The sequence below is a fragment of the Talpa occidentalis genome, unplaced genomic scaffold (assembly GCF_014898055.3).
Source record: "Talpa occidentalis isolate TD23 unplaced genomic scaffold, MPIMG_talOcc4v2.1 talOcc4.13, whole genome shotgun sequence".
Lineage (NCBI taxonomy): Eukaryota > Metazoa > Chordata > Mammalia > Eulipotyphla > Talpidae > Talpa > Talpa occidentalis.
In genome coordinates this window covers 48,184,942-48,199,081 of record NW_023601322.1, presented here as the reverse complement: position 1 = coordinate 48,199,081, position 14,140 = coordinate 48,184,942, and the positions used below count along the sequence as shown (strand labels likewise).

The 14,140-nt window shown below is 43.0% G+C and overlaps 1 protein-coding gene across 4 annotated transcripts in view; it reads right to left on the bottom strand.

Moving 5' to 3' along the window:
* Positions 1–14,140, bottom strand: part of PTPRM (protein tyrosine phosphatase receptor type M) — a 796,148-nt gene that overhangs the window by 141,178 nt on the left and 640,830 nt on the right. For 2 of the 4 annotated variants that reach the window (XM_054694203.1, XM_054694204.1), the window contains 4 exons: positions 13,563–13,714; positions 6,253–6,327; positions 6,001–6,027; positions 1,170–1,357 (listed from right to left, as the gene is read on the bottom strand). In XM_054694203.1, the coding sequence (XP_054550178.1) occupies positions 1,170–1,357; positions 6,001–6,027; positions 6,253–6,327; positions 13,563–13,714 (442 nt within the window). The remainder of the gene's footprint in view (positions 1–1,169; positions 1,358–6,000; positions 6,028–6,252; positions 6,328–13,562; positions 13,715–14,140) is intronic. The other 2 variants (XM_054694205.1, XM_037508822.2) reach the window with 1 other exon arrangement.

The window sequence follows — 14,140 nt, the reverse complement described above, 5'->3', positions numbered from 1 at the left end:
AACTAAGGTCGCTGGCAACATATAAGGCTGCATTCATCTATGGAGCATGTGTCCATTTGTCTGCATTGTACCAAAGACCTTATCTATTTTTCTTTATCTTTGGTTTATTTATGAGATAGTACCTTTTAGCACCCATACACTTAAAAGAAGCATAGCAGTGGCGCAGATCTGAGTGCTATAATGAATCCTTGGTGATTAAACTGGAGCTGAACCCAAGGCAGCATAGCATCTGGGGCATAAAATGAAGTATCATGAGTGTCCCCAAGAAGAGAAAGAAGCAAAGTTCAACACCTGTAGGATATGGTGGAGGTAAGAACTGATCTTTAAAATACTCTATTCCAGACAAGATGTTTCCTACGGCCTAAACAGGACCAGAAATACATACTAAGATTTAAAAAGCTACATATCTATATATATCTAATCCTGTTTTGTACTGTAGGCAGACTGCTACTTTTTTAAACTATTTTTATTTACTAAGGTAAAAACAGAAATCCAAGCCCCCTCCCCTCCTGATTTGCCCATTCACATGGAAACACTCGGGTGATGGTGTGATTCTTGGAATCACATTTCTTGAAAGCAATTAATTCTCTTTGGTTCTTGAGTGACTTTTCCATAGAATATGCTACTGACAGAAGATGTGTAAGGAGTGAGGTTTCACACTTTTTATATATGGTAAGAGTGTAGCACCCTCCCGGGAAGTACTCCTGAATTCCAGGACAGGGACGGACATGCTTGCTGGCCTGGCAGGGCAGGAATGGCTGTCATAGCAGGACACTGGCCGATCCCAGTGTTGCTGTCTAATCTCCACTACATGACATGGCTAGTTGGTCTATAATTGTTTTAAGGGGACAGTTTCTTCCTGAAATAACTACCACAGCTTCTCTAGATTTAACATCCCACTTAATTATAGAAAAAACAAGAAAGTTGCTCATGAATAGGGAAGAGGGTCTGGCAGGCCTCTGTTTTCCATGTGCTTTTATGCAGAATAAGGTAACCAGTGAATCAGCCCTCCTTTCACCACCGGATGGAAACGGATCCATGAATGAAAGACTGGTCCCTTTCTGGCAGCCCTGGTGGGGTCCCTTGGCTTGCTGCTGGTGTTGGGACCATGATCCCTGGCATCCTGACAGGAAGGGTAGAGGGGGGGAGGGGTCCTGGCACATGCTCACCTCATACTCCTCCTTGAAGCCATAGCCCTCCGCACACTTCATCTGTGTGATGTGCTGCAGCAGGTCGGCCACCCGAATGGCGGGATGCAGCTGCCCGGTCTGGTAAGGCACATCAGGGGGCTCTCGCTTCTTGTAAGTGTGGGACTGCACCAGGCTGCTGGTGTCACTGGCCATTGTGTGGGTTTCATCTGGGAAAAGAAGGTCACACAGAAAGTGAGGGAGAACCAATGGCTACTTCGGGGTCCCTGAGAATGCTAAGTTGCTGCTGCTGAATCCCCTCAACTATGGCTATGGTTATCCCTATGGTGGCTCAGCAAAAAAGAAGTTACATGTTTAGAAATTTTAGTGGGATTGGCAACTGACAGGAATGAGGCAGAAATCTTTGTCTTTACAAAGCAGTCCAAACGATATATTGCTTTCACAAAACTAATTGATACGAACCCTTTAGCCTTGGGTGCTAAAGTTTATAGAAGTTTCTTTCTGAAACTTCATCAAGGCCTGGTGCACGACCAGTCTTGTATCCTTCCAAAGATCAGTGAACTAGTTGGTATGATGAAGTAAATAAACTCTGTACAAATGTTCTGTGAGCAAAATAAAAGTGCACAAAATGGTATCGCTTAAAAAGCTAGCAATGAAAACGTGGATTTGGTACATGAAATCCAAAAAAAGTGGAGAAAGAAAAAGGAAGTTGGTCTGATGAGTCACTTTGCATGCTCCAGTATCAGAAAGCTTGACAAAATATTGTGGACTGACGCATCACACATGGAATGTTCTACAAGAGCTAACATGCAGGCCAACACACAGCAGAGCCAGCTGGCTTTGTCAGAATCTACAGAGAAGACACACATTCCCATTCCCTCCACACCTTTTCCATGGGGTGAATGGGGGAACTTACCATTTATTGGCACTTTTAAGAAGATACATATCAGGAGAAAAGAGGAGGAGAAAAAGGAAACAGGGCATAAGCAATAGAACTGTGTGAATAATTACAGGTAGTTTTTATTTTATTTGTGCTTTAATTTTACAGTTAGGTTTTCTATTTCATAGGTGGTCAGAGGGCAAGGCCTCAATTCTCCCATCATGTTAGGATGGAGGTGTTTAATTTAAGCACTCAATAACAAAAGAGGAGGTTAAAATAGTATCATAATTGCTTTTCATCCCCCATGAACCAAGCAATGGCTAAATAAGTCTTATTTGTATTCGACACATTTTCTCATTTAAATTTCTTGAACAAAGCAACCAAATTGTATTATAAAATTAATATCAAAATTTGGTCAAATAAGCCTAAAGAGGCTATATTTTAATGGAAGACTACTAGTAAATTAGATTAATGAACTGCAGAAATTGTAACTCTTATAAAACATCTTTTGCAGGAAAGTGCTAGTTTATTAAGAATCCTACATCCTACAGGTTAACTCATTATCATGCTGAATCCCTTTAGCCATTATATTATTGAGGATGCTTCTCATCAAAATATAATGCTAAATTAAAGTCATTTAAAATGAGAATGTTAAATCAAAATTGATTTTAAGTGTAAAATATCAAAACATATAAGAAAGGATATATGTTCAATTAAAAAAAAATTCAGATTGTTTATCCATAGGGAATTCAGCTGTGGTTGTTTAAGTTCATTCTGTTTTGAAACAGAAGTTCAGCCTCAAAGGCAATTTAGTTTTGAGGACACCGGTGAGCTGGGCCTGGTTTGGAAACTTTATTTCTATCTGCATCGCAAAGCACCTGGGATGCATGGTATGACAGGTGGTACACAAGTGTGTAGCTATGTTGCTGTTGCTGAAATGGCACCTGGATCACTACAAGGTGGCTAAAGACACAGACAAAATAAAAAAGGGTGGTAAGTTGACTTTATGATTTTTTTTTTCATTTGGATTTGCTTTGAAATTTGGCAATTAATTGGTTCCCATTTATTAGAACAGTCACAGATAAACCGGGACATTTTCCCATCAGATTTGCTTGCTGGCAACTGCCAAGCTCATAAAGTGGGATACAGGATCCCTGCTGAAGTAGTGAATCCACAGAGCTTTTAGCTACTCCAGCAGGAAGTTCAGTTCTTTAGGCTAAAATAAATGGAACATTAATTAGTTTCCCCTCTGTGCCTCTCTTGTTCTCTCAGTTTGTACCTTTTGGGATGAACATAATTGAATGCCATCCATTGTGGACTGATCTTCTGAAGTTCCCTAAATGAATCAGCTGGGCATTTCTCATGGATATACCAGCATCCTACCAGTGCTCTAATGCCAGGGTGAGGTGGTCTTCGAAGTTTTATATTCACAGGGCTGTGCCAGTGTCACCATGCACGCATCAGGCCCCCTCCCTCCCACTGTATTATGACATGTTGGCCTCATTAATAGTATGGACACATCTTCGAGCATTTAAACACTACTGAGACCATCTAAGAAAAAAGCGTTATTATCTAGTATACATAGATAACAAAGAGGGACTAGAAGGTTTCTTATGTGGTATCTGCTAAGAAATTGGGTCACCTACAATAGCAAAAATTCTCGATTTCACCAAAAATTAGTGATTAATTAGTTTCCTCTGAAAAAATGATTACGGGTCTTGAATTTCCTGTATTTGTTAAAAATTACTCACGAAAATTTTTTAAATTAAAATTTATGCCTAAGAGGCAATGAGAAATAAAACTTCCTACCAACACTTCTGATGGTTTTGTAAGAACTGCAAATTAATTCTACCTATGTTCTATAAGAAACTATCTTGAATTTTCAACAAACCAGCTGCAAATCTTGAATTGAAATGAGAACCATGTTTCTGTTTCTCTCTCTCTCTCTCTCTCTCTCTCTCTCTCTCTCTCTCTATCTTTGTCATCTTTTTTGTGTGAAAGAGTGATGTACAGGCATACTAAAGCTATATACATTAGGGCTGGCGCCTTAGCATGTGAGAATAAAAGGTGGAGACACTAGAGGATTTCTTTGTGCCAAGTTCCAAGTCACAACAAAACATTTCTTCTTGTCTTACTGTAAATTACAACAGGACTATTTCCAAAAAGTGCCAGAGTAGATGAACAGCCTATCTCCTGTCTATGGTTCAAGTAATCTTTAATACATGATATATAGATTCATGATTCATATTTGTACCAAGTAACATGTAAGAAACAATTCCCAAACACCACCATTTGTTAGATGGGTACATATATAAGCTGGACATAATAACAGTTATTTGTCAATCTGTTTGACTTATTTTTCACAATGTACCTCGTTTTTGCTACTTGAATTATCTGTTCAAGTAATTCCTTCTTGGTAAAAGAGCCTAACCAACTTTAAAAGATGTCAATTAGATGTTCATAGTAACAAAGCAACGACTTAAAAAAAGTGATATTTGTTTAATAAGCTTATCTTAATCCTGCTGTGAAATCTGAACATTTTCTTCCCTCTGATAATCATGTCTCAGCCCTCCCACTTACAGCTCTCCCAGGGTCAAAATATCCACCAGAGGAACTGCGAATGAATGCCACAGCACACAAAGAAACTGAAAATCTTTGCCTATCAAAAGATTCTGCAGAAGTCATCTGCATGTAGATTACATTGTGTGGGTGCCTAAGATTAGCCTGGCCCTTCACGTATGAAAAGAATAAAAAATGCAGCTTTCTTTGCCTTAGAGTTGGTATTAAAGGGGCGAGAGGCTTTGTTTGTCAAACCTCCAAATGATGCAAATTCAACAATTCTGGTTCATGTCCATTCTTAAACTTCTGTCATAGTTTATTTTTTCCCTCAGGCAACAAACCTGCTCAAGTCCAGATAACACCATAAGGGGAAAAAAATCACCCTCTATACAAAAATCATAACAGCTTAGACAAAAAAAGAAGCACAGGGGGGAAAATTATGTTGCAAAGATATAAACCCTTGTAAAGAGAATTAGGAAGCAGAAATCGAACAGCTGAGGATGAAATTCTTGCTACGATGAATTGTTATATACCTTGAAGTCGTTTGTGTTGTGCTCCTTTTCGGAAGGTTAGTGGTAGAAAGAGAACACAGCCGTGACATACTCGGGTTATTTATGCATCTCAAATGCAACAGCAGCTCATGCTTGTCTGGTTATCCTAGCCAGGTAATGCCATTTCTCCTCACCCTTCATACAGTGGACAAAAGGGATTTTTTTCCTTTCACTCCCCACTGGGAACATTTCATACTTTCAATGACTTAGCCCCACTGGGCTAACATTTTATTTCATTTCTAGTGACATCTGACACATAATAAACCATGTGATTATAAAGTGCCATCTTGTCATTTCCCTGTTGAGAACATCAGCTCCTTTGAAATCCCACTGTGTGACAGACCCTTTGCAATGCCGGGGTGCCCTAAGTGGCTCCAAGGAGTCCCGGGAGGGGGCCAGAACTCAATTGCGATAATCTTTCTGCATAATATTTGGTATAATTAGAAAAGTGCTATTTTTGAAATTGAAGCTTTAGTGCTTAGGTAGAAGTGAAAAGAATAAGACGTTATTTTCACTTTCACAACTGTCAAATGGACAGAATTCAGCTGTTGGGAGTACACAGCTGCGTGGTGACATACTGCGTTTTCCCTTGGGAGGAGACCTAACTTCAAATTCTGAACACAGGAAGGGAGAATACTGGAGCCTGGATTGTCTATTTGAGCCTTTTGGTATTGTTCCTAATAGACATGCAGCAAACCCTTATCAGTGGAGACTGGAGAAAGGTATTTATTGTCTACACTCGCCACCCCATCTCCTGCCACCCACCACCCCCATGTCCAGCTTACAGTCACTGCATCATACAAATTAGCCACTGACTTTCTAAATTACTCCTGTGTAAACTGATAAAGGGAAATATTCTCACCTAAAATTGCAGTTGGCACAAACGGATCTGTCATACATCATAAGCAGGTCAATGCAGAGAAAGTAAAAAGAGAAAGAACAGTAAATAGTTAATGAAAGGTCCCCCCAATATTCCCACAGAAAGCCAAAGAAAGCATCAGTAACAGCACATTAAACATGAACCTTCTATAGCATCATGGACAGCAAAGTGGGTACTGATTGGTTCTGATTTCGAAGGGCTTATAAGAGATGAAACGATGGTACAGTCTGTTACCTGGGTAATAGGAATTAGGCACCGATGTGCTCAGTGTATTCGTTTTCATTGTAAAGGACGATGGTGAAGACACAGCTGTAAATGAGAGAAAGGCTGGTCAGTGGTGGTGGAGAGGCAGTACCTGAAAACAAGGCACCCAGAGGCTCTTCACAGACAAGTGCTAGCAAGATGGCTGTGAGAGTCATCAGAGACTCACTGATGTCCACGTGGTAGATGTATTATCATTCCCCACTGCGTCTGGGGCATTAGGTGGACTTTAGAGGATGAACATCCTTTTATCACTTAAGAGTTTCTTATCCCACAAATGAAGAAAAAATGACCCAATCTAATCACAGCTGCCATTGTGAAACCTTAAATTCATTAGATTTCTAGACTATAGAATTCTACCATCATGTTCAGCTTATTTTTTTTTTTACAACTAAGAGTAGGAGAATGTGTCTACACGTGATATTTGAAGAATATTCTGAAGGTCCAAGTTTTTGTAGCTTTCTAAATTGTCTCCTTCCTTTTAATTTAGATATTCATAGTTTTCCACAATGCTATGACTTGGTTTATAAAAATAAAAGTGATGTTTCACGCTTGCTACATTTAAGGTGAAAGCCACATGCCTACTTATTGTTGTATTAGTCTTTTCAATCCTTATACTGCACTTGATCTTAGCCTAAAGGTCAAGGTCAAGATGTGATATCTTTTCAATCCTTATGAAGTTCTTATTTTTCTTTGAAATATTCCTCTGAAACATTCACTTAAGATTTAACTATTATAGGGCCTCCCCGGTGGTGCAGCGGTTGAGCGCTGGGTTGCGAAGCTGCCCGCAGCCTCTGCAACGCCGGTTCGATCCCCGGCTGCTCCCCGGCCACCGGAAGAGGGTCCCACATGGCGCCCGCTGCTCCCCTCAGCAGTGTACTCTGGTCCTTCTGCCTGCTCTGCTCCCTGCTCTGGCTCTGGTGAATTCTCTCACCCTCCCGCACTTCTGACTGTACCCAGTGCTTGTATAAATAAATAAATCTTTAAAAAAAAAAAGATTTAACTATTATACCTTCTACTTCTATGCCTTACTGTTATTGAGGGGAAAGCAACCCCATCTAATTTATGATTCCATTGGAAATGGGTATTTCCTATTTTTAAAGTAGTTTTTTTTAACTCCCCTCAATGTCTTAATTGATTAGTGCTTTAAAAACCCTTTAATGAAATTAGGTATAAAGATAAATGATTTGAATGTGTTCAGGTGCTTATGTTAGCTAAACATACATCTAAATCTTAACTACTCTGATACAATTTATAAGATTCATTTAATACTGAGTTTCTGATCAGGACGCTAGTACTCAATTACTATTATGGGAAATACTATCAAGTGCAGATATTATGTGTGCACATTACATACTATCTTATTCTGATGACATGTTAATATATTTTAACTTTCGTGGAATAGTTCTGTTAGAACAGTGTTTTTGCCTGTGTTTTTATTTTAAAGTGTAGAATTAGTAAATGAAAGAAAAAGGACCAGGACCCAGGATGTCTGTTATTTATAAGATATTTCTCTATACTAGGAAAGAATTATATTTCAAATGCATGTTTATGGTGGGATGCTGAGTGCTTCTGAAACATGCTAGAGTTGGTGAGATTAAATAATGTCTGTTACCTGTAGGCATTTCTATAAGCCTGGGAAAAATGTGCAAAGCAGATATAAAACAACTTTGTTTATTTTCACCTTAAAAAAGACATTTTAAATTCTTTGACTTTCAGTATAAAAGTTAAACACATTTCCATAATATAAATCTATTCTTCCCATTTTTATAACATGTTAAAAATGATGGCACTACTCACACAGCTTTGGTGGATGGATTATTCTCCACTCTCATAAATATACTCATGTTTATTTTTTTAATTCCCCAAGCTTTCCCCCACCCCAATGTTTCATTTCTAAAAGCTACTCAATTCCCAACTGCTAGCATTTTCTCCCAACTTTGAAAGATCTCAAACATATTCAGATTTGTAATAGAATTACAGCTACAGGCTCTTGGTCTATTGAATATTTGTCTTGCAAGATATGATACAGAAGTATTAATTGATACATTTATGGCTATTGAGGCAACGCTGGTTTACAATGGTGTATATGATTTAGAGGTATAGGATCACAATCATCAGGTTTATGTTACTACACCACACCCACAACCAAGGCACCCACAGTCCTCCCCCAGAGTCCGTTTGTCGGGTAAAGAAAATGTCAGGCTTTTCTGCCCTCCCGCCATCAGGATAGATGATGGATCCTTGCGGTCCTGAATGCATGCCTGATGGCGGGCACCTGGAATAGGGGGTGGGCATAGGTACATGGGATTCACCTGGGCGAAGACTGTGCTTTTTTTTTTTTTAATAGAGGCATGTTTTATTTATTTATTTGTTTGTTTGTTTTGTTTATACAAGCACTGGGTACAGTCAGAAGAGCGGGAGGGTGAGAGAATTCACCAGAGCCAAAGCGGGGAGCAGAACAGGCAGAAGGACCGAAGTACACTGCTGAGGGGAGCAGCGGGCGGCAGGAGAGGTCTGCGCGCCATGTGGGACCCTCCTCCGGTGGCCGGGGAGCAGCTGGGGATCGAGCCGGCGTCGCAGAGGCCATGGGTAGCTTCGCAACCCAGCACTCAACTGCTGCGCCACCGGGGAGGCCCTAAGACTGTGCTTTTTAAGGACGGAGTCACAGGGATGCCAGCAGAAGCCAAAAGAGAAGCCGAGAGAGAAACAAGAGAAGCAGAAGCTGAGAGAAGGCCCGAGAGCCCAGAGTGAAGACCTGCTGGGGGCTGGGAGGCCTGCCAGCCTCCCGGCCCCCCAGTACCCCTGCCTGCCGTATGCCTGGTGAACCCCAATAAAAAAACCTGCAAAAAACCACTGAGGACTCTGACTCCTCCTTTATCCGTTCTGCCTGGGATCCTAGAAAACCTGCACTGTGGTCTTCCTGCCCTACACCGTTATATTTTAAAGGCATTAAAAGGGTATTAATAACAAAGTCTGCCACTGGGATTACTTGATGGCATGGGATCAAAGAGTCCCCCTCCTTGCTCTAAGAGTGGAATGCCCATGGCTCTGTTTCCACTCTTGGCTTTGGTGCAAGAGACACATAATGCAGAGGGCAGCGGAGCCACAGGCTTCTGCGGTAGTCCTCACTGCAGGAGTATTTTGGGATTTCCACAGACACAACCATTTTATTTTTAAAAGTAACTGCCAAAGGGCCTCCCCTGGTGGCGCAGGAAGTTGAGCGCTGCGCTGTGTGAAGCTGTCCGCAGCCTCTGCAGCACCAGTTCGATTCCGGCTGGCCGGTGAGGGTCCCACATGGCGCGGCAGACCTCTCCTGTCTCACCTGCTGCTCCCCTCAGCAGTGTATTTAGTCAGTCTGCCTGTTCTGCTCCCTGCTCTGTCTCTGGCAAATCCTCACCCTCCCACGCATCTGGCCTGTACCCTGGTGTAGGGTAAGGAAAAAGTATCAGGCTTTTTTGCCCTCCCGCCATTAGGATAGATGAGGGAACCCTGTGGTCCTGAATGCATGCCTGATGGCGGGCACCTGGAGTGGGTACACCTGGGCTGAGAGACTGAGTTTATAAGGGCGGCGTCACGGGGATACCAGCAGAAGCCAAGAATGACCGGAAGCCGAGAGAAGAAGAGAAACAGAGAACGCCAGAGAGAGCCTAGATAGAGTGAGGATTTACTGGAAGCTGGGAGGACTTCCAGCCTCCTGGCCCCCCAGCACCCCTGCCTGACATATGACTGGTAAATATAAATAAAAGATCTGCAAAAGCCATTGAGGACTCTGACTCCTCCTTTACCCGGTCTGCTGGATCAGAAAACCTGCTCAGTGTCCCTTCCTGCCCCTACAATTGACGTAAGTCGGCAAGATGATCCATGCAGATGGGTATGGAGCCCTCCGAAGACCTGGAGGGACTAAGGAGTAACAGACTGTGTTTGCCTGTGACAGTGCTGGAGGCGCCATGGCGGCACAGAAGATGGGCAAGGTCTGGGAGCTGCAGGACGAGACCTTGCGTGGAGGAGATGCCCGAGAAGACCAGCCAACAACCCCCGAGGCAGCAGAATCGTCAGGGAGAGAGGACCATGATTTGGAGCTTGCCAGTGCTGATGGCAGGGAGAGGCCTAATGGACTTGGACTGATGAACTTGGATTGACAATCCCGCCAGAAGGTGGAGGAACTTTGGCAAGTTAAGTTTTTGGTATCCTGGGAGAGGGTGCTATTGTTTGTACACCCCAGGAGATGGGAATCTGGGGGTGGCCAGTGGGCCTTGATAGCCAAAAGCAGCCTGTGTATGCCCAGCAGCCAGGCAGAGGAGAAAAGCCAACTGAGAAGACAAAAGCTGGTGCTGATGCTAAGTTTGGGAAGCCCTGAGTGGCTGTTAAGCACTAAGTAAGCTGAGGGAGGCCAGTGAGTCTCATAAAATCACCTGCGGGTGATGCCCTGCTCATTCTCGAGTGAGGGTGAGGAGCTAAGGAACCCATCCTTGAGGGACGGGTGGGGAACGTGGCTTGGGGTGGAACCCAAGCTGAAGAGGGGACCCGAAAGAGGCCTCATGTAGAGTTTGGATCCCCGACCTATGTGCTTGTGCAGTGGGTTGGCCTGAGTGCAGGAGTCTGCATGTCGCACTGGTGGCTATGAAAGCCGAGTGTTGGAGCGACTGCAGACAGAAACCCTGAGGGTTGGCGATTACCCCCAATAGTAGAATAGAATTGCCAATCCCAGAGCGAGTGCATCCTGCGGGTGGATGCGGTGTGTGGCTTGTAGCTGAGACTACAGCCAGAGAAGGCCAGGAAGCCTGACAGCTCCTGGCATGTGACAGAGATGTCTGAGTGGTTCCCCTCCCTCGTATGAGCAGTGCCTTCGGCAGCAGATTTGGTGGCTCATCTGCTGGTGCCAATAATTGTCTTTTGCCACTAGGCTGGTGCCCTGCCTAGAATTATTTGTGTTCTGTTGTATTTTATGTATTTTGTTGTTCTATTGTGATGTGTATTATTTGTTTTTGTGGGCCATGTCTGCAGTGTTCTATTGCCAAGAAAAATGTATGTGACTTGTGTAGATTTTATGGCAGAAAACCTGAGGGGTGAGCTGTAGGGTAAGGAAAAAGTATCAGGCTTTTCTGCCCTCCCGCCATCAGGATAGATGAGGGAACCCTGTGGTCCTGAATGCATGCCTGATGGCGGGCACCTGGAGTGGGTACACCTGGGCTGAGAGACTGAGTTTATAAGGGTGGTGTCATGGGGACGCCAGCAGAAGCCAAGAACGAACGGAAGCCGAGAGAAGAAGAGAAACAGAGAACGCCAGAGAGAGCCCAGATAGAGTGAGGATTTGCAGGGGGCTGGGAGGACTGCCAGCCTCCCGGCCCCCCAGCACCCCTGCCTGCCATATGCCTGGTAAATCTAAATAAAAGACCTGCAAAAGCCACTGAGGACTCTGACTCCTCCTTTACCCGGTCTGCTGGATCAGAAAACCTGCTCAGTGTCATTCCTGCCCCTACACCCAGTTCTTGTGTAAATGAATAAATAAATCTTTAAAAAAAAAGTAAAAGTAACTGCCAAATTAAATTTCCTGTCCAGAGGCAAATATTCCCTGTTGTTCAAACTTCAAAAGCCCAGAAGCTCCTAACATAGCATTCTGCTCTTTGGGCAGGTAATTCCAAGTAAATTTATTCGTGAAGAATTTCACCATGAAATTGAAAGTTTAGAACATTAATGGATTATCTTGGAAAGTGAGAATGTATTTCTGTGTGTCCTTTTTATACTGATGTTCAATAAATAATTTCTTTGATGATACTAACCTTGTCTGTCCTGGGGAGGACCTCTCCCACCTCAACCCACAACTAATTCATCATAAGTTATTTAAATTTTGCAGTCAAATGCATTATAGGGTTTTTTTTTTTGTGGGACCCTCGCCGGTGCCCAGGGATCGAACTGGCGCTGCAGAGGCTGCGGGCAGCCTCGCAACCCAGTGCTCAACCACTGCGCCACCAGGGGAAGCCCAAATGCATTATAGTTTTTAAAATGAAAAATCCAGTATTTGCTGCAAGAAAGTGCAGAAATTTATTGAAAAGATGAGATGCAGTTTGTGGTACACTAAAGTACCACAGATTTGGGAACCTACACTGAAAATGACATGGGACTAGGGATGAGGAGTTTGTCCTAAATCCCCACCCCCATGGTGTCTACTGCATGCTCCTCCACCAAGCCAGGTGTCTAAGTAGAGATAATAAACAGCGCCTCTAAGGAGGAATAAGTGGGCAGCTGTAGCCACTCTAAGCAAAAAAAAGTAAGTGACTAAACCCTAGGAAGCCTGGCTGTGGCAGGAAATACATGGGTTGGCCATGCTGTGCCTGACGAGAATGGATGAGGAGAGCTGCAGAATCAGGGAGGACCAAGCGGGCAGGCAGGGCAAAAGCTCACCTTGTCCACATGGTATCAGCCGCCTCTTGCAGAGACAGTGTTTCTGGGCTTCATAGTCACCAGGCCCCCAGCTTTTATGCATTTTTCTTACTAATTGGCAGCTACACTTTCATTCCATCCGCATGCTGACCAATATACTGATAATGTAGCCACGACTTCACATGGTAAAGCAGTCACTGACCTTGAACCCAGCAGGCTGGGAACCAGAGTCAGCCATAGACCATGAATTTATTTCTGGTCTCTGAGACGATTACGAGGGACAAAACCACTTCTGTATTTCAGATAATCAATCTAACTGGTAGCTTCCTAAAAATAAAGCCTTGTACTTGGATCACAGGTGGTAGTATGGAAAGGTATTAGCTGAGGTCGGTTTACCCACCTGGTGTAAAATGTAAGGCTTGTGAAGTAGAAATACAGTTTAACTTATTAATTGCCACTAATAGCCCTATAATAAAGGCAGAACCTGTCAGCTAACAAATAAACAATTAACTTGTTACTGCCATTTAGTGAACTGCTTTATAACAGGCTTCCCTTGTGTAATTCCACACCTGGCTAGCTCACAAATAGGATCTAAACAACAAAAAGAATGATGAGAAGCAGGTGACTTCCTCTTCAGGAGGAAAGGAGCCTTCATGCGATCACTCTCTAGCTCTTTACAGAAACGTACCTGTGGCTCCCTGACTTTCTGATCTGGCCCTGTCTCTCTCAGAATAACTCTCCTGAGCAACCACAGCATGTAAAGAGTTTTCAGAACCATTGAAAGGGGCTGGGGAAACCATAAGAAATTCTTTAGGGAGTTTTTTCTTTTAGTTCCCCTATACTATCTGGATCCCAGGAAACCAGAGATGTAGTAAAGGCTGAGAAACACAGGCACTTACATCTCCCGTTGAGATTGTGCGTGTCCATGAAGGAGAAAGCCTCATCGCAGTTTGTGCCTTGCTCGGCATAGCTCTTATCCATTGAATTCACCATCACAGTCATCTCTTGCCGGGTGCTGCTCATTGTCTCCTTCCGCTTCTTGGCCAGTTTCCTTAGGACAAAGAGTTCATTATATTATGCGTGGGAATGGAAAATGGAGTGTAGGCATGTGTATTGTTCAATAATCGAGAATAATTTCTATGGAGTAACTGCATTCATTCATAACGTTAATTTATGGTGCCTTCTAGATGTCAGGTTCTCTACCAGCTGCAGATACACAGAGATGAAGAACATCCTCTGCCTAGCCTTAAAAATCCAGTGATATTAGGAATGTACAGCCTAAAACATGATGTTGTTTCTCCTACTATGAGTTAGATTCAAACTGACCCCACCATAGCACAATCACAGTCTAGTGACAAGCTCCTAGAGTTGTTAACTTTTCTAAATTATTTTCTGTATTGTTGTATCCAGACATTCTGTATCCGGAAGTGTATCCCTCTGGCAAATATTTGCCAAATAAAACAGAAACAATCCAAGG